The 20895-nt window shown below is 39.6% G+C and overlaps 2 protein-coding genes across 2 annotated transcripts in view; one reads left to right on the plus strand and one right to left on the minus strand.

Moving 5' to 3' along the window:
* LOC133653939 (CTTNBP2 N-terminal-like protein) overlaps positions 1-3928 on the plus strand; it is a 45102-nt gene extending 41174 nt beyond the window's left edge. Inside the window, exon 5 of the mRNA XM_062053788.1 lies at positions 346-3928. Within this exon, the coding sequence (XP_061909772.1) occupies positions 346-1641 (1296 nt within the window). The 3' untranslated portion in view covers positions 1642-3928. The remainder of the gene's footprint in view (positions 1-345) is intronic.
* On the minus strand, positions 2669-20801 carry capza1b (capping actin protein of muscle Z-line subunit alpha 1b). The gene is made up of 10 exons (XM_062053789.1): positions 20580-20801; positions 18815-18878; positions 18527-18578; positions 11968-12031; positions 11696-11902; positions 11480-11559; positions 11257-11335; positions 4175-4246; positions 4009-4071; positions 2669-3930 (listed from the first exon to the last, which is right to left on the minus strand). The coding sequence occupies exons 1-10, from the start codon at positions 20616-20618 to the stop codon at positions 3790-3792; spliced, it is 861 nt and encodes a 286-aa protein (XP_061909773.1). The 5' UTR covers positions 20619-20801; the 3' UTR covers positions 2669-3789.
* Positions 20802-20895: the final 94 nt, after the last annotated feature.

Here is a 20895-nt window from a genome sequence, read left to right on the forward strand (position 1 = left end):
TTCAGTTTAATAAACTTGTGAGAGACTCACATTTTTGCAGATGGTCCTTAAAAAAAGCAGAGCGCTCCTATAACTCTGACAAAGTAAACAAGACTAAAATCAATTGTTTACTGTAGAAGACGCTGGTTCTCTGAAATATACAAAATAAGAATAATAGAGAAGGGAGAAATCCAGCTCTCCGGTCCTTAGCTTTCTGGAAACATGGCCCCCAAAACAAGTTAGTTGAATATCCCTGCCATACAGTTTCATTGCATCCAATTTGACAATTTAACAAAGCAGTGTTATTGTGCCTCCTTGTGGCCAAAGTAAGACTTGTTTGACTTTAATCTCTGACCCTCTCTTCAGCTTGAAATTGAGCGAGCGTCAGTGCAGCGGCTTGAGAGAGACCAAGATCAGGCTGTGCGCCAGGCAGAGGAGTCGCTGATCCAGCAGCAGCAGCTTTCATCAACTCTCACCTTAGAGCTCCAGAGGGCCAGCAACCAAGCACAGGGTGAGGCTCAGAAGGTCTCAGAGCTCCGTACTTTGCTTCAAGAGGAGACGGGCATTGTGGAAAAGCTCAGGGGGCTTCTTGAAGAGGAAACGGGCAGAGCGGCAGAGCTCAAAGCTCATTCTGAGAGGAATCTTGCTGATTTTGCTACAGAGCAACAGCAGTTGAAAGCCAGGCTCAGAGAGGAAGAGGAAAAGTGCAAGGAACTGAGGGAACAGCTGGAACAGCTGAAAAAAATATTGGGTGACACCAGCAAAGAAGGGGCAAAGAAAGCAGTGACGCAGGTAAAAGACTTATCCTCCAAGATGGCCACAGTAACCACCTGTGTTCAGACCGAGCCTGATGGAAAAATAACTGTACCGGCGAAAATATCCGTTGTGTCAAAGGTCAATGGCCATCACCTTCTAAAAGAGACAGAGATGACTCAGGAAGGCAGAGGAACAGACAACACAGGGCTGCTGGAAAATGGTGGAGGAGCAAGTTTACATTCACCTCTCCAACCTCATCCTCACGCTTACCCCCACTCTCCGTCCAGCACTGCCTCCTCTTCCCTGTCCTCTTCTCCCATTTCCTCCCCAATATTAGCTAAACGTCTCACCAGCCCAGGCTTCCACCAGTCCTCTTACCAGGCTGGAGTCAATCAGAGATTCCAGGCTGCCAGACACAAGTTCCAATCCCAGGCTGAACTGGAACAACAACAGCATGGTGGTCCCCTTTCCCCCAGGGACCTCTCACCCACCACCTCTTATAACCTTGCCCAACCAGAGCACAGTGCAGCCAAGCAACTGGCCCGCAACACTGTCACACAGGTTCTGTCCCGGTTCACTAACCAGCAGGTTGGTGTCAAGCTGGTACCAATCAGCAGTTCCCCATTTGGTACGGACTACCGTAATTTAGCAGCTTCACCAACTGGAGCAAGGTCTCCTTCTGGGCCTTTATCTCCAGGTATTCGCTCCCCACTTACCCCGCGATCAGAGAGGACTCATGCTCCTCCGATTCCTCCCAAGAAGCCAGGCATGAGTCCGACTCCAGGCTCCCCAAGTCATTCTGCCCGAACCAGCTTGTTCCCGGAGCTGACAGGGAACTGTGGACCCAGTAACAATAGACAGGATGAATCAACAGAAATGGACTTGGTTTTATCTTCTAGTAGTTAACATCTTTCTTAAAAACCCATGAGCTACACAGAGAACACACATTCTACCTGATGCACTATATCATGTCTCTGCCTTTTTTGATATCTGGAGGGCTAAAGAGCCATGCATAGATGCATCGAGCTAAAAAATTTTTAAGGAGAACTAGTCTTGGCACGTTTATCATAGAATTAATAACAATGGCAGCAAAATGAGGACCAAGGAACCATCTGTGATTATTCTCATGTTACTCACCGAGAACCTACATGTATTCACGATAGGTGACCTCTGTAAGTACCATTCACCATTCTATTAGTAGGACCTCCGGCTGGTATTTTGGAGACATTTCTTCACTGGACCAGTAAGCTAAGCTCTGTGGGACTGTTGAAACGATACACCCCTGTGCAGATAGTTGACCCACGCCTGATTTTTTTGGTTATCTTCATACAAAGAATGCAGTGCAAAGACACGGCTCTATGGACATTATGGATGAATAGCAGCCCTTAGAACTTAATAGCTGACACAAATTCACAAAATAACACAATGTTTTGTTAAAACTTGTATTGCTGTTTGAAGACGACATTAAGCTGTAAATTAAATGGTCATGTATATGATTGCAAGTACACTAAGCAGTGAACTACTGCAACATTTTGTATGTCTTGTGTTTTAGCCCATTCACACTTCTACTTTGACCGAATCAAAACAGACCTACTTATATACAGTATCTATTAAATGATTAACATCGTATTCATCAGATATTATTTTAGGTGACTTTGTGTGCAAGAATAACATATGCTGATATTTCAACCAAGAACACATGCCCCTAGAGCTGCTTTTACTGGCGTTCACTGTTTTTGTGGACAACTCAAGGCAATTTCAAAAAATGTACATTGCTCAGTGATCAGATGCACAATTAATTCAATTCCTTGGGTAAAGTAATTTAATATTTTCACAAAAAATGTCAATAATCTAAGGTTTTGTGGTTAGTTTGTTAAAAACGTATTTTGAACACTCATTCAACAAATCTTTCAATTGCAGTGTGTGAACGAACAGTGACAATCCAGAAGTTGTTCAGTCTTTTTATTCATATGACAGAATGGGGCAGTACAGGCAACACATCACTGATGGACACACAGTCAGTAGCATAATGGAAGGGTTTAACACAGCTCATCCATCCAAAATTTCTGCTTTGATTTCATGGTATATTCTTCTCGTTAGATGTGGCCATACGGATGTCAAACACATACTACTTTGCATGGCAACTGATTTACGTTCACTTGGCATTGACCAACACAGAATTTGTCACAGTACACTATTTTAAGACTCCAACAGAAAACAGAATTGTAAAATAGAAATTTGCATACATAGGCAAGAGAATTGAGTTCTTTACCATAGGAAAGAGATTTTGGCAAACAAATCTTGGTTAACATGAATATGTTCTCCTTTCAGAGCAGAAAAGGATACAAGTAGAGATGAAACTGCCAATGCAAGAGCGCAATATAGACTAGATAACAAATGATTTCAGCCGTATGTGTGAAGACACATTTTTAGAGGACAACCCAAAAACAGTTTCATATTTGCCAGGCATACAGTACATTGATGGTTACAGGGCAGAGCTATGCTAAGGATTGTGGGTACCAATTTTAATTTAATGAGCAAAACTTGACTTTTACTTTCATCCATGTCAGTCTGATTTACATGGGCATGTTGGTGCATATCCAAGCTTATTTATGCCCAAATGCATGTCAACCACATTAAAACTAATTTTATTTTACTATAAACCCTTTTATATGACGGTGTTCTTTGTGTTTCTCACATCAGATGTGTTGTGCTGCCTGGCTTTAGCGTGTGTGAATACACTGCGGTTACTGGTCTTCATCAACATGCTCTTCTTACATCTTAGATAGCTAAATAAAGGTGTTACTGTAGCTGTCCTGAGCACAGCCCTGCACACACTGACCAATCACCACACATTCAGAAGTAACCATTATCTCCAAACAAAGTTGTCCCACAATCTGATATACATATGTATTACAGTCTTCTGTTTTGATGACTTGTTTTAGTTGATTCCTTGCCCCAAACTGATATAGTTTTGCTTTGGTGTAAGTCCTTGGGTATGATTACGTTGGACCAGTGGAGCCAGCATCTCCCTGGCCAGTCCCTGACCTTCCACTAAGCATTTTGCATTTCCTTAACAATTTTGTAATTTAGGATTTTATTCCAGTCGATCTTGGAGCGTGTGACGGGCAGCTGGCGACGTAGAGCCTTGAAAGTTGTGTCGGACATAACCTGGTAGTTCTCACTGATTGCAGTCTGGTGGCAAAATAAAGTATTTTGTTTAGCTTTCAAAGTGTTTCATTAAAATAATAAATCAGCAATAAAGCAGTTTACCTGGTAGTCATTTTCAGCATGTTCAATAATGTCAACAAACTCCTTGGATGTCTGAGTTTCACTCTGTTTAAATGCAATCCAGTCAGTCAATTTAATACAAAACCAGATACACAGTAACTAGGCAGTCAACATGTGAACATTAGGAAATGACTAATGGTTTACTTACAGTCACTGGTACAGATTCTTCTATCTCCTTATGACTAACCAGCTGCACGTTTCCATCTTCATAGTAGTGCACCTGGAAACAAGACATTCATTATTACTTATCTTTTAGTTTATTAATTTGCCTGATCTTAAAGAGACTGTTTGCGATCTTAGGGGCTCCTAAAGTTTTGAAAGTGTGCAAAAGTATTATATCTTCCCTCTTCCTGCTCCAAGCATGCAAGCCACACTACATGGAACAAACAAACGCTGTAAAAGTTGTAGAGAACACGGGGCTACCAAAGTTCAACACTGAAGTATAAAAGGAACTATTTGTTACAAGCCGGTGTTCGCTACACGATGCAACGCTGGTAATTCCACAATTAGGTTGTTATATAAATAAACACCGAAAGGCATAAGAAAAAGAATGTAATTGGTGATTGTAGTACTGAATGCGATTGGCTGGTGACCAGTCCAAGGTGAATCCTGTCTCTTGCCTGGAGTCAGCTGGGATAGGCTCCGGCTTACCCGTGAGTATAAGCGGTATGTCAAATGGTTGGATGGATGGATGGACACAACTGAATGATGTACAACACATTTTCCTAACATCTCGGCGTGTGAGCACTTAGCTGTCACCGCTGAGGAAGAACATCTGCAGCCCTAAGGAAACATGCCAGTGTTTCTTAAATATCTCTTTATTCGTTGCAGCCTGCCACAAATGTTGACTTGGCTTGGAGCTTCTGGTTCACCCTTTCTTCCAAATACAAATTATAATGGAACAGTGGTTGCTTCACAACACACCTCATACACGCCTGGTTTGCCAGAGAATAAGACTTGAAGTAGCAGAAGGGATCTGCATTGCTAATTAGCGAAGTATGCATTAAAAGTGAAAAGAGAGAAGAAAATGAAAGAGTGTGTCTTGTTCATGCATTTTATTTGCAAATACAGTGGAACCTCAATTTACAAACTTCATTGGTTTTTATGAACAGGTTTTTAAAATGGAAAAGTTTGTATCGTAAAACATATTTCTCCATAATAAACAATGTAGATATGAATAATTACTTCCAGCCTCGACAAAAAGTCCTTATTCTAGTTGAGGTTTGTACAATTTGAACACGATATAAAAGGTGCTATACAGTACTATCTTATCAAACAAACAAGGAAGTAATGGATCAACTGTCCTTCTTAACCAGCGAACGATGACACACACACACACACACACACACACACACACACACACACAATGAAGTCCCTTTGGTGCCCTCACAAACTATCAGAAATCACAAAAATCCTTAACTTTAGAAGGCCTACTGAAATTTTTTTTTTTAATTTAAGCGGGAATAGCAGATCCATTCTACGTGTCATACTTGATCATTTCGCGATATTGCCATATTTTTGCTGAAAGGATTTAGTAGAGAAAATCGACGATAAAGTTCGCAACTTTTGCTCGCTGATAAAAAAAAGCCTTGCCTGTACCGGAAGTAGCGTGACGTCACAGGAGGCAATATTCCTCACAATTTTCCTTTGTTTACAATTGAGCGAGAGAGATTCGGACCGAGAAAGCGACGATTACCCCATTAATTTGAGCGAGGATGAAAGATTCGTAGATGAGGAACGTTAGAGTGAAGGATTAGAGAGGCAGTGATGGACGTATCTTTTTTCGCTCTGACCGTAACTTAGGTACAAGCTGGCTCATTGGATTCCACACTCTCTCCTTTTTCTATTGTGGATCACGGATTTGTATTTTAAACCACCTCAGATACTATATCATCTTGAAAATGAGAGTCGAGCACGCGAAATGGACATTTAAAGTGACTTTTATCTCCACGACAATACATCGGTGACACACTTAGCTACTGAGCTAACGTGATAGCATTAAATTGCACTTTATAAGTTAACCCGGCCGTATAGGCATGTGTTTCAATGTTAAAATGTCATCATTGATATATAAACTATCAGACTGCGTGGTCGGTAGTAGTGGGTTTCAGTAGGCCTTTAACAACCATAGTAAACATTTAAAAAAATAACTAATTAACATTGGCAAAGGGCCTCTTGTGAGCTGCTCCTCGCAAGAGAAGAGGACGACGCAGAGGGGCAGGGTGGCATGTGCTCTTGGAAAATGCAATGCTGAACGAGAGGTAATATTCTCCGCCGCTGTGAACTCGGTCCGCTTTGGCATCTTTTCCCAGAAAAGTCTGTTCTAATCACAACTAAAACTTGTTGTACAAATCCAGCTTCCCTAGTCTCTTCAATACAAGCAAAAACAAAATGGCTGCCAGCGGGACACAACATGAATGAATGAAGTGTTCGCACACAGAGACATAGTTCACACAGAGGTCTATTTGGCGTGATCTTAAAGTTTGCACATAGGAGTTGGTAAATCAAGGTTCCACTGTACAAGCTGTCATGAAAGGCATAACATTCGCCACCACAAGCCCGACAAGGAGTGTGCATTATCACCCCTGTGCAATCCGTGCAATATACCTAGTTGCAAGTTAACTTTTATCACTTCAATAAGTGCCAAGAAGACACAGCTTAGGGACACTCTTCTGTCGTTTGGCCACACTATGCCTTCCTGGTGGAATATGATGTTCAAAGTGTGGGAGCTATTTGCAATATGCAGCTTTTTTTTTTTTTAAAGAACTCGCGCCATATTGTAGAAATAAGATAAACATTAAAAAAAGAGTACAAATGGAAACATTTTGCAAAACAACTTAACATAATGAGGAAAAAGCTGAAATGTTTAGGGTACACCCCAAAACTTTCGGTCTGAGAAGCAGGACAAGACCGACTGAACTGGAAGAACAAAACACGACCGACCGTGCAGTTGGCTGTAAGGCTGCCCAAGCACCACAGTGAAGCAGTTTCCGCACCAGCAAGACAATATCAAAAAGGTGCCCATCCATTCCATGAAAATATGGAGACGCTACTGATGGTGTTCCTAACAGTGAAGTAGCTTGAAGGAGACACCGCAGAAATCTGCTGTTCCAAGTATAAAGGAACAGCATTTTGATTGGCAATTCTCCTGCAAGCTCCTCCCGCCATGACAGCATCTGTGCACAATGAGGTTGAATTGCCGCTCTATCTACGTAGGTCAGGGGTGTCAAACTCACTTTAGCTCAGGGGCCGCATTGAGGAAAATCTATTCCCACGCGGGCCAAACGGGTAACATCATGGCATAATAACTTTAAAATATAATTAAGACAACTTCAGATTTTTTTCTTTGTTTTAGTTCAGGCCGATATAGAACAGGCACATTCTGAAAATGTACATATCACAAATAATGCTCTTGACAAAACACTTCAAGTTAGTTGAAAATTCTGAGGGAAAAATGTGTGCAGTTTCAAAAACACAATGAAGAACACAAATAACAGACTTAATCTCATTGTATTTACAAACCAATTAAACTTTAAGTCTTAGCCAATCTAGGATTGAACAAATAACAAAATAAAGCATAAATAAAAACTATTCTGTTTCAACTACCTCATTTGTCATGTCTACGTATTAATCCTGTGCTAACTCAACAAACCATACAAACTGAGGTAGGCATCATTCTAGATTATTGAGTTTCTATCCTGCCTTGTAGGCACCACTGTGTATTGATTAAAAAGAAAAAAGCAGTGCAATGTTTGAACAATTTCGAAAAACCAAAAATAAAAACTTAATGACAGTATTGCAGTAAATCACACACTGTTCACTTTCTTTAAATTTGCAGAGAAGACCATCATTTTCACAGAACTATATCAATGTGCAATGTCTCATGCAGCATTTTAAGTGGGGTTACCAATTATTTATTTTACTCATGTTTGTTTTAGGTTGGGTCGAGGGGGAGAAGTCGCAGCTCCGCTTTACCGTGTACCTCTTGCTTGGTATACTTGCTCAACCCGGTATAAACTATTTGCTTGCTTAACAGAATTGCTATTGCGACATCCATATTGAACAGCAGTTTCTTTTCATGTAAAAATGCAGCTAAATTTTACACTTCGCAAACTCATCTTGTGGACCGGATTGAGCATGTTTGGCATCCATGACGTCGGCGAATATACAATAATCAACGTGAAACTAACTTCACTGGAGTTGCTCTCCAAGGTAAATGTTTTACATTACTACTACATGACTTCATAAAACTACTGAAGTTGTTTGTAGTACATTCTATTGTATTGTTTTTTATATAATATTTCTTATCTAGAAGTCTGATTTTTTTTTTTTTAAGGCATTTTACATGTTAAAAGTGTGCTCTTTTGAGGGCTAAGCACGTTTAAGATTTAAGAGTGTTTTAAGTTAGAAGCTTGGTCATGAATCCATTGAGCTCGTAAATTAAGGTACCGTATTTCTTTGAATAGCCGCCGGGGCGCTAATTAATTTAAAACCTCTTCTCACTCCTGCGCTTACCAAAGGCATGCGGGATAGGCAAGCATGCGCTAATTATTTTAAAACCTCTTCTCACTCCGGCGCTTACCTTATCATGAAAAGCACATTTAATAAAAAAAAACGTTATTATGGTCTTACCTTTACTTATAAATGAGTCCATGCGCAGCTGCTTCTGATCAAAGTCTTCCTTATCTTTCTTCAGTTTTAAAAGTCTCTCTGTCTCGATGGAGATATTCCTTTAAGTATTACCTCCTGCTTCGATTGAAAGTCCAGTTTAGAAAACTGTTTTATTTTAGATATGTAATCCTCCATGTTAAAAGTGCAAGAAAACGATCGCTTCCTTGTTGCTGCTTGTTGTCTTCTTCTGCAGTACCGGTCTTCTGCAGTACCGGTAGTCGCAAGAAGGATCACTAGCGCTCTCTACCACCAGGAGGCGGGAGTCATTTAATGACTCATATTTGACACACACAGCTACGGTATATTAATAAAACATACGGTAGCTGCTTACTGTTCTTTTTAGCATATTCAATAGCTTGGACCTTAAATCCTACTGAATAGCTCTGTATCTTCTTCCCTTTATGCAGTTTTAAATTATTGAAATTAGCCTCCTCCATTTTGAAAAATGATGCCTTGAAAGGTGAAGTGTCACTGGTGACGTGACAAGTTTGACCCGGCAGTGAAACGAGGCATACCGGTTTTTCATAATAAAGCGCTTTGAAAGACGCAACTCCAACAACAAAAAGTCAGCTCTCCACCACTACAAACTAACAATATTAATAATAAGAATTGCAATTACCGGTATATAATAACACAATATTAATATTTTTCTTCCCTTTATGCGATTTCAAATTACTGAAATCAGCTTCCTCCATTTTGAAAATGATGACAGGGGAAGTGTCACTCGTGACGTGACGAGTTTGACCCGGCGGAAATTCTAGGCATATGCTAATTATTTTGCGAAACGAGTTTGACCCGGCGGAAGTGCCAAGCATGCGCTAATTATTTTGCGAAACGAGTTTGACCCGGCTGTAATTGTAGGCAGGCGAACATTATATTCCCCGCGCCAATTCAAGGAAATACGGTATTACCAGGGTTTCCCCTTAATGTAATTAAATGTGGCGCGCCGCCACGGCATTTTCATTGTCGCCACACCTTGAAAATAATGTTTTTTTTACTTGAAACCCATATAAAGTAATATCATGTATTGTAGCCCCGAGAACAATTCGCACAAAGTCTGATGGTATTTTTAACTTGTATTACCAATCTTATGATAACAAACGGCACAATTCCAACAGGTTTTACCTCCCGTGCAAACACTTTTGTCTCTGCGCTTCCCCAGGCACAATGCTCTTCAGGCACGGACGGTGTGTTTGCAAACATGGGAAAAACTGACATCAAATCCAAACCAAACAAACATAAAACATTAACACTAGATGATCATTACAATAATAATTGATATCAACAGCCTATTATTTGCGTACAGTCTGCTATCAATATTCTCCCTTCCTCCCTCTGTCCAAAGGGGTCCCCCACAAGGTTCCGTTTTAAGCCCACTATTATTTTCTTTATATATTGATGACCTTCCATCAGTGTGCCCAAATGTATTTCTTCAGATGTATGCAGATGATGTAGTTACTTACACACATATATATTTACATCATGTATATAAAACATTAATAGGTGAGTTTGGAGGTTTCTGTAAGGGTTTAATAGGCAGGATAGAGCAACTTCAATTGGCTTCATTGTAAGCTGACTTTTAAACACATTTATTTACTCTTTAGAATGCATTAAAAAAAAATATATATGTTCTTGTCTTACATAAGGATTGTACACGATAGGCACAATTCCAAAAAAAAATGCAGTTCCCTTTAAGGAACTTAAAGGGAAAAATGTTAAAGCCACACATTTTGGTTTCGTTTTTGGCGGGGCCTTCTGACTTCCTCTTCTGAAGAGGAAAAGCATTTTATTGGCTATCTCAAGGTTTTACATTGTTCCCATTGGGTTGAGTTCTTTCTTGCCCTGATGTGAGATCAGATCCGATGATGTCGTTGTGGTTTGTGCAGCCCTTTGAGACATTTGTGATTAAGGGCTATATCTGAAATATTTGATTGATGATTATTACACAGCAGCTTTGTGATTATAACGTTCATCTTAGTTGTAGTTTTCATTACGAATTTGGAGGTGTTGAAATCGCCATGTAAAATCGCTAATGCTATTTAAGAGTATCCATCCATACATGTTCTACTGTGTGTACCTTACGGGATCGCGAGGGGGTGCTGGAGCCTATATCTATTGCAAATCCAGGGTAAATTAGCATCAAGCTGGTCATTTTGAGAATTGGAGCATTACTGTACTTTTGAGCGCCGCTTTCTTGCTTTGTTGGCATGGAAAATTGTAACATTACCTTGAAGCAGTTCGGCTGAGTTAGCTCCCAGTGCTTGACTGCTGGTTTCCTGACTAAGTGCTTGAGCCTCTGCCAATCTGCAACTAAATTTGACGTTACATGCAACAAAGATATCGAAATGTTTGATTTTATGTGAATATGTACCCAATAATACCTACTGACATTGGTCCGTACCTATAAAAGTACTGGTTTCAGTACCCATCCCTAGTAACACAGCTGGTCTGTGGTGGTGGTGTTACACTTTTGAATATAATTGTTTTTTAAATTTGAGCTAATAAATAAATTACTTTTTGGTTGAAAAAAAAAAAAAAAGCAGACTCAAGTTAACTCACCTGAATTTTCAACACTCCCACCACCTGTGCAGTGGACTGGCCAATAGTGAGTTTCCACTCCGATCTACAGCGCCCATTCCTGTTTGATAATTTAAGAGATATCCTTCATTACACAGTTGTAAGTATCAACAGGACTGAATTATATCACTGATATAGAATATAAACAGATTACCCAATGGCCTACACATTGAATATACCAAGCTCCAAGATAGCCCTACCATACCAGAAATTTTTGGGTTGAAATTGATGTCCCTCGATGCAGGCTATGATCGTCTGCTGACCATCGACATTTTTGCCATACACCTGTGAAACACATACATTATATACATAGGTGGGAGAAAGGGTCCTACTGATAAGTATTTACTAAAGGTTATAATTATCACTATTGTTAATACAATTAAAATAGTATTGTACTTTATGGCACTTGTGTGCATCTTACTGTGCAGACTCCAGTAGGGTAGTGCTCTTTGACATAGGCACTAAGGATGCTGTCACAGGAATCTCTCCAGGATTTAAGAGAGGTGACTCCTTCATAAGGCTTAACATCGCTCACTTCTTTCCTAAGGTGGTCAAAGTGGAACGACAAATGGTTCCGAGGGTCCAAGAAACGCCCCTGACCCAAGTCTCCATGCTCTGTAATCAGGACCTGTGTATAACACCAATGAGGGTTACAAAAGGTATTGACTGAAAGGAAAGATTAGGAAGACATACCGGGTCATCAAAGCCTTCTAGTCTGGCAGGCGTGAACTGATCCATATTGTACTGGGCAAAAGAGCTGGGCAAAAGGAAGAGAATAAATACTTTTGTGAAGGTTGGTAATGGGTTAAGACCTTTATGACAAGCCACATTAAGACAGTGGTTGAGTTATGACTCATGCTGCCACCAAAGACATTGGTGCAGTTCTAGGTTACATCAAAGCCTACGTGACCCTCTCCCCTTAGCAAGTAGACTATGCTGCCGGGTTGAAAAAATAAATGCGTCCAAACAGTGTTGTATCAACAAGTCAAGGAACAGATGGGAATGCGTCACTGGGTGAAAATGATGTTATACAATGCTTTGCCACAAATCGTGCTGTAAGCAGACACAGACCAGAGTCGGATGATCTCCTCAATGATTGGCCAAAAAGGTACTCATGTGACTAGAGTGCCATGACCGCCACTAACTTTGAGCTGATGCTATGTGTTTTCGGCACTTCCTTGTTACTTTTTCGATGTGCATGAATGCCCTGTTGTGCAATAATGAGTAATACATACAGTAATTAAAAATACATTGGAGGCAGCCACCACAGTTGACATACTTAACATAAAAGTACATTTTCTCTGTGATTTTTGGTCTTAAGCTAATGAAGATTTCAGCAAAATTAGGGTTCTAAGTAAATTTTTTGGGGCATTCTATGTATATTTTTATTATTATTTATTGCACCTTCGGGTGTGTGTTACAGTGCCTGCTGGTCACGAAACACTGCAGGAATGTAGCAGCAGAGTGCGTCAGATACAGCTGCAAAAATATACTTACACGAAATAAAAGCAATTGTAAGTTGTGAGCTCGAGTAGGTTTAGAACGATATAAAGACATATCATGGTTTATTTCATCAGAGAAACCAACGTCAATATGACAGCAATTGCATGTATCCGGGCACAGCCACACACGTCCTTAGTAGCAGTCATGGCGGCTGTTGTTTAGTTGGCCATACTCTCTTTATAGACGACTCCAACACAGACCAGAGTCGTGTATAAAGAGTGTACAGCCTATCTGGGATTGAACAAAACACAAAATAAATAATAAAAACTCATCGATGTATCAAATACCTCATTTATCATGTTCACATTTTAATCCTGTGCGAACTCAACAAACTGAGATAAAAACTATTCAGTCGAATTACTTCCTGCCTTGTAAGCATCATTGTGTATTGATAGAAAAATAAAAGCTGTGCAATGCATGAATAATTTCAACAAACCAAATGTATGAATTTAAGAGATTTACACTACTGCAGTAAATCACACTGTTCACTTTCATTAAATTTCCACAGAAGACAATATTTTATATATTTGTTTTATTAATGCTCGTTATAGAGAAAACTTGCTCACAAAAGATGAGTGGTTTGGCATTCATTTACGAAAATAAATAGGACGATAATCATTTTTCTTGGAACACTCTGCATCCACTTTTCCTTTTTTGACAGAAACATTTTGTGGAAATGAGGTTGCTAAAGCATGATGTGTTTGAAGCAGAAGACTTAAAACGGCAGGTTTTACATTGGGTCGAGGGGGAGGAGCCGCAGCCTCGCTTTACTGTGTACCTCTTGCTTGCTCAGCCCTGGTATAAACCATTTGCTTGCCCAACAGAATCGCTATTGCGACATCCAGTGGACACATTGAGAACAGCAGTTTCTTTCTTCTAAAAATGCAGCTAATTTTTACACTTAATAAACTCATCTCGCGGGCTGAATTTAAACCGTTCGTGGGCCTGATTCGGCCGCAGTCTGCATGTTTGACATCCCTGATCTTACTGCTACGTGCTGTTTGTTATGCTACATCAGAGCTAGCTAGCACGGTGTCATTTTTTAATGTGTAAATTACAATGCATTATCTTTGTGTTGGTGCGTTCTTCACATTTCCTAACAATGTTTGCCATTAGGTGAACATTATAAATTGGTAACTTTGTTTACATAGACATACAACAGCTGCGGAGGGGATTGACTGAAGAGAAAGTGTATGGAGGAGGTGCAGGCAAGGGAATCATAAAGAGGACTATGTTGTTAGGTCTAGGTCAATATTCGATAAGTCAATTACCTGAACGATAAATGAAAATTAAGTCGGTAAATTTTCCAGCGTAAATAAATCGCTATGTGCATGCAAGTTTACGTGCTTCAAAAGCATTCACGCTTTTCACCGGTTTCAACAGCTGCAAGTGTCTGTGCCATAGCGGAATTATATAAAGGGGGGGAATTCTCTTGTCTTTCATTAAGGACTGTCTCTGTGTGTGGGCCCTGCGATGAGGTGGCGACTTGTCCACATTGTAACCCGCCTTCGGCCCGAATGCAGCTGGGACGGGCTCCAGCAAACCCACGACACCGAGAGGGACAAGCGATAGAAAATGGATGGACTCTGTGTGGCGAGGCGGGGCCGCTGGCGTGCTAGCATCACACAGTGCAACAAGTTAGCCCGTAACCAACACATGTACTGTAGTAGCGAACATGAACAAAATGATCACAAAATCAAATACCACCGCACCACTGTGGGAATAGTTCAGTTCAAACCTTCGGAACACGATGAGCCTATCAACAACGAGGAGCCAGTTTGCCGAATGTGCTCCAATACGACAAACCTGCACACACACTTGAAACACAACCAATCACCTGTCAGTCCACACTTATGGAGGCATTTGGTGTACAAATTCAGTCCAAAGGAAACAGCGTTGAATTGGTGTGCACTCACAGAAAATGTGGTTCAAAACACAACATAGCCAAAGACACGCTGCCCTTTAATACTCTTGTTTCTAAAAATGCTGCAAACGTTTGACAGACATTTGTCATGTTGTCATGTCATGATGGTGTTTCCTCACTTGGAATCTGACAGACCTTTTTATTTTATTTTTGCATATGACCTGTTAAAGCAGCACAGAGTAACTTTTTAACTCTCATAAAATATGTTCACAACTTTTGGGATGATACATCGACTTACAACTAGTGGAATGACACCTTTGTCATGGCCTGAGGGGGTCTGTATTGCTCTCACTGGCCCTTAGCAACTTTGAGAAGGGCGGCAGGTACCCTGCCACGCAAAAAACTACAAATGTGCTGATTTGCTTTGCGGCATAAGTCACTCCCCCTTTCCCCATTTGTTAAAAAGACGGAAGTCGATGCGAACGCCTGCGTGCCTCCAGAAAATTAAAAGAAGAAGAAGAACGCCGAAGTGCAATTACTGATATCATTACTGAAGCTGCAAAACAACCAAAGAAAAAAGTTTTGTCTGAGGAGACAAAAAAAGAAAAAAGGGAGGTTAAAAGGACAGTCAAGGATCAACATTGGCCCGGATTTCACTCGCTAGCGTGAGCTCAAAGATCACGAGGGATTTTATGTCGATGCTGCTTTGGCTATGTTCCTGCCAAACGAGTGAGCGACTTTCGATGCTCAAATCAAAATGGTAATGCTAATGTTAGCTATCGGAAATTTGCGTGGTAGCAAAAAACAGCCACCAGTTAATAGTTCGCAGTTCCACACTACTTCCTACGAAAAAACTCTCCCGCCAGGTCTTTCTTTGCTTCGGACCTGCATCCGCCCCAATACCTTCTTGGTAGTAGCGTCATGTTGTAGCGTAATCCAAGACCATTTCTTGATAGTGTCTGCTATTTAACATCAGCATAGCCATTAGAGACTTAATATTTGTAATCTGTGCCAACATTACAGTGGACATCATGTCAGTTTGACGCTATATAATGATAAATGGGTTGTACTTGTATAGCGCTTTTCTACCTTCAAGGTACTCAAAGCGCTTTGACAGTATTTCCACATTTACCCATTCACACACACATTCACACACTGATGGCGGGAGCTGCCATGCAAGGCGCTAACCAGCAGCCATCAGAGGCAAAGGGTGAAGTGTCTTGCCCAAGGACACAACGGACGTGACTCGGAAGGTAGAAGGTGGGAATTGAACCCCAGTAACCAGCAACACTCCGATTGCTGGCACAGCCACTCTACCAACTTCGCCACGCCGTCCATGTGCTGGTCCTCATGGGAACTATGGTCTTCCTTCTGGCAAAACACTACCGCTTTTGTCGACTGGCGCCTCCAAAAATTAACTAAAACTGAAAGTTCTTAAGTGGGGTTTTTAGGTACCAGGAGAGTGGAAAAACAAGGTACCTCTATATTAAAAGTTATTATCATATATATGATTTTGACACCGAAAGACATACAAAGTTTGCGATTAAATAGATATGATCAAAATAGTATCAATCTCACGAGAGTCCCGGGCCGTTTTGAGAGATAATAAGATAGCCAAACACGTCATCGTGTGACGTAGCGCTGGGAACCACAGATCCCTTAATCAACAACAACAATGCAAATCATGCAGACTTTGTGAGAGCCAGTAACAATTACTTTGAGAAAAAATATGATCAAGAACCTTATATCTTTGATCCTGAATATAAGGATGATGGTTTACAAGTTTTAGAAACTCTGCTAAACAGATCCAGCTTTAATGAAACACTAAGCATCATGTAGGAATATTGCCAAGTGCTAAACAAGAAAATCAAAAAAAACGATAGCTTACTGTACAATGTCTGCTCTTACTTCAATGACGACTGATAGGATGTCCATATCTTCCAATTTATATGAAGAATTAATCATGATGCACACGAAGGGTTAACAAGTAAAAGTCTCCCTGTAGACACTTGACTGTCTTCTGTTGTGTGCGTTTGTCTACGTCTCCGGGTGAACATTGAATGTCCCAGATGAACAACTTCAAGATTTATTTACTTAGCTGTGTGCTATCTATCCGACGCTAGAAAAATAGTTTGTCTGCTTTAACGCTTATAATAACAACATCACTAATATTTGGTTAATATTCAGGCCACGATATGTATATTGAGTATTATTGGCAGGTTTTGGATGGTTATTTAGAGGGTTTTGTGGACGAAACAGGGAGCCTTCATTGATTACATTGTTTAACTGACTTTTTATGTGTTTACAACTTAGAATAAAATAAAAAAGTTAATGTCTTATATAAGGATTGTGAACGACAGACAGCACATATCTCTCTAATTTGTGCAAATTTCTTGTATGACTGCTCTGATAACATGGTCACAGTGCAGAAGCGTTACTAAAGTGACGTTAATCTACAAAAATTACCGTAAACATTCGAAACAAAATATTAACAAAACCTGACTGAATTTGTGGCATTTTGTGAAGTTTGGACAGTATTTTCACATACTTTGCGGCTTGTAAATACAATTGGACATGGTTTAATGGATACAATAAAACACAATTAAGCATATAAAGTCAACTTGTTTTTCCCCTCTACTGGTACTTTAGTAGATCAACTTAGACTGTTGTGTTTATATAGCTATTCTGCACTTTTGTTAAAAAAGGTCCTAACTTAATTGTCAGTTAAGTAATGTACAACTCTATCTCTGCCTACATGTTCAATATTGAAGTGCAGCCTTGTTTGTCAATACTTTATTTAGTCATTTTATTTATTGTTTTGGTTTTGTACATTTCAGGGCAACCCCTTCCTTACCATATTGTATTGCTTTTGGTTGTGCTTTTTATTCATTTTGACCAACAACATCTTGCTTTCATTCCACTTTTTACATAAATCATATTCAAAAATTACCATACAACACAGTAGTAAACAATAGTACAGTATATGACGGTAAAACACTGTTTTTTGCAGTCACAAAATAGTAAAAGAGACAACAAAGCAAACATTCTTTTGGTGGTCCTAGCTTGACATTGTGGTAGTATTTAATATAATATGACACGTCTATTATTATTATTATTATTATTATTATTATCATCAATTGTCTGTGTGTCTGTGCTGCACATCAAGTTAGTAGATGTCAAGATTTTGTTGTCATCACAAACTGCTTTGTTGTTCAACATTGTTGTTGTTGTTGTTAACAGCTGTTGCGTGTGTTCACTCTTTTTTTCTGGTCACGTGGCGACGCAGCTTTGTCTGCTTTATCAAAAAGTAGTAGTTTGCTTGTCCACACAATAACGTCAAGGCGGCGTCATCACTTTCTCACTCTGGAGCCCGTTCTTAGAAACTATCATTTGAAGCCACCCAAATTGCTGTTCCTGTGTGGATGAAAGGCTGAAACGATACAATACCGTTCCCACCTAAAAACATTCTTGTGTTGATAGGGCCTAAGGTCAACTTAGACCAGAGCCTCCTGCTACAAAAACAGTTTTGTTTCCTCAGCCGTAAGACTCCACTAATTGATCTGCTACTGCTGCTTGCTTGTTACATTTTGCACTGCAGTATCTTGCAATATTTACAAATCACATTTACATCTGCTGCTCACTGTCCATTTTTATGTATATGTACAATCGTACACTCGAAGGTTGGCTATCATATTTTATTTTTTCTATTTAAATTTTTGTTTTATGTTGGGTTTATTTTGCTAGGTAATGTTTCACGTAGCAACACAGCCCTTTAAAAAAATCTAGTTTGAGAAGCCTTCCACTGACAAAGGCAAAACCAATCTTCTTATTTTTATTAAATGTACCACCACATTCTTGATGAATTTGGTGGAAAATGCTACTTACTGAGATGCTCCCTCCCTGAGGAGATTATCATTGTTGAGGAGAAGTCGCACATCTGTTAAGAAAAACATAAATTATGCCCTTATTACATATCATTAAAACCATAAGGCAACAACCGATTTTTAGGATCATATTAATTTTGATTAATTGTGTGAAGCACTGTTTCACTTATTCAAAAATGTTTATTAGCTGACAAAAACACTGATTACATATGTCTTCAAAAATATTTGTGTTAATAAACACATAACTCATCCTCGGTAGTGTATAATGGCAATGACTGACACCCCTTACCATTGAAGACTTCGTTGAACTCGCCAGGCGGGGCACGGGTCACAAAGTTGGCAGCTATGCGAACCTATGAGTTAAATAAAATAAAAAAGATACACAGAATGAATATCAAACTGAGCCATCACCTTGACACCAAAACGACATCAGTTTTTTTCACTGTAAAATTCTGGTGACTGAGCTGGCATTTTTTTCTACCGACAATCAATTTTCATTTTTACAGTGTATAATTTGATGAATAACTTGCTTCGAAAGCCTAAGTCAAGCAGATATTTAAGTATTTATTTTTGTTTTAACAAAAACTATGGAATGTATTTGGATTTAACTTGGAATGTATCTTAATTCTTAGATAATATTTAAGTGTGCAGTATATGTATTTTTTCTGTGAAAATGGAGATAACAGAAAGGTAAAGTACTTTATTAAGGCACATTATGTCCAGGCTTTGGCGAGCCACATAAGAAAGTGAGTAAGTAAATTGTATTTATAAAGCGCTTTTCACAGATAAAATCACAATGCGCTGTACAAAACATAAGTAAAGTAAAACAACAATTCAATTTAAAACAACAGGTCTAAGATCATAAAAATGATACAAATTTGATTAAAAATTATAGTTAAAAGGTGTATTAACTAAAAGCTTTACTCAAAAAGAAAAGTTTTTAAATGTTTCAACACAGTCAAGCTCATGGAGAGACTGGTGCAAATTGTTCCAGAGTCTGGGAGCTATAGCCTGGAATGCCAGGTCTCCACGGGTTTATAAAACGATTTTTCGGGATCTTTAGAAGACCCTGGCTTGAAGACCGGAGGCTGCGCCCTGAAGAGTAGGAGCATAACAAGTCAGTGATGTACTGAGGAGCCCCACCATGCAACGCACGGAATGTCAGGACTAGCATTTTAAACTCATAAGATTATATGACGGCCAGATCTGGCCCCTGGGCCTTGAGTTTGACACCTGTGATAGTATTGAATTATGTTTGTTGCAACATACATCTGTTGGCATCCAATGAAGCGCAATTACCTGTATGTCCAAAAGACTACAGAGAATAGAAGACAGATTTGCAAATACTTGATAAAGTCATAATTATTTTCTTCTTTAATTTGCATGTTTGAAGGGACACCAAGTGGTCATGTTATTATTCGCGTAGACAAGCCAATTGGTCTTACTGTATAATGTTTGTTGTTACATTAGTACACAGTAGGTATGTCCTGCACGTTTGTATTTTGACACTCACACTTTGATCACATTAACTTTTTAATATATATTCCCAACCCTTATTATTCGTTGGAGCGTTGGCTCCAACATCTATGCGACTGCGGTTAAAAGAAGATTCGCAGGCTCCAACCAAACTAAACGGCCTGAAATATCTACCTCAAGTCATATGAGGCCAGCAAATATTTGAGCTGCAACTGTAGCTATCTGACCCAAGCAAACGACGTTAGTTGATGAGGTTAGTATCATGCATTCGGTGACTGCGTACTACAACTAATTTAAATGTAAACATGTTATATTTGGAGCAATGCGCTTTTAATTCCAATGTCTGCAAACCTACATAATTGTTTATGAGTCAAGTACCTGTATCTATTTCTGCTAGCCAACTAACTAGCCTTCACTAGCATTGGCTAAATGGCCAACTAAAAACAGCTTGGGATACACAATCATGCATAATTTATCGGCATAGTCGACTACAGATATTTATACGCAGTGTCGGCGTTACTTCTGAGCATAAAAATGCAGCTAGCGGCGTTTAAGGAATCGTTTTACAATGTTCAAACCTTCTCTTCGTCTGACAGCGGTTCCTCAAAGTCAGCCATCTTGGCTCTGCGTGACCCCACCTACTCCAACTGACAGAGAACCAATGTTAATATTGTTGACGTCCAATACGATGTACCACCAAAAATTAAAAGCGTGGCTTCATGCACCCAAAAGCAAAACACCAAATGCCACAATGACAAATATCTACATTATCGGCATCATCAATGTTTCAAGATCGACACAAAACAAAGTATTTGAAAGGTTAAACTTTCGGCTCTTAATTCCTACTGCTTCCTGTTATTCCACACAGGAACACTTTCTATTAAATAATGGTCA

Source organism: Entelurus aequoreus, linkage group LG07 (genome assembly GCF_033978785.1).
Source record: "Entelurus aequoreus isolate RoL-2023_Sb linkage group LG07, RoL_Eaeq_v1.1, whole genome shotgun sequence".
NCBI lineage: Eukaryota > Metazoa > Chordata > Actinopteri > Syngnathiformes > Syngnathidae > Entelurus > Entelurus aequoreus.

Excerpts from the sequence above, each read along its gene's own strand:
- capza1b (XM_062053789.1), bottom strand. The coding sequence starts at position 20,618 with ATGGCTGACTTTGAGGAACCGCTGTCAGACGAAGAGAAG. Across the intron at positions 18,879-20,579 it reads CGCTGTCAGACGAAGAGAAG|GTTCGCATAGCTGCCAACTT; the intron begins GTTTGAACATTG and ends TTTAACTCATAG. Across the intron at positions 12,032-18,526 it reads CTCAGGGAGGGAGCATCTCA|CTCTTTTGCCCAGTACAATA; the intron begins GTAAGTAGCATT and ends CCTTTTGCCCAG.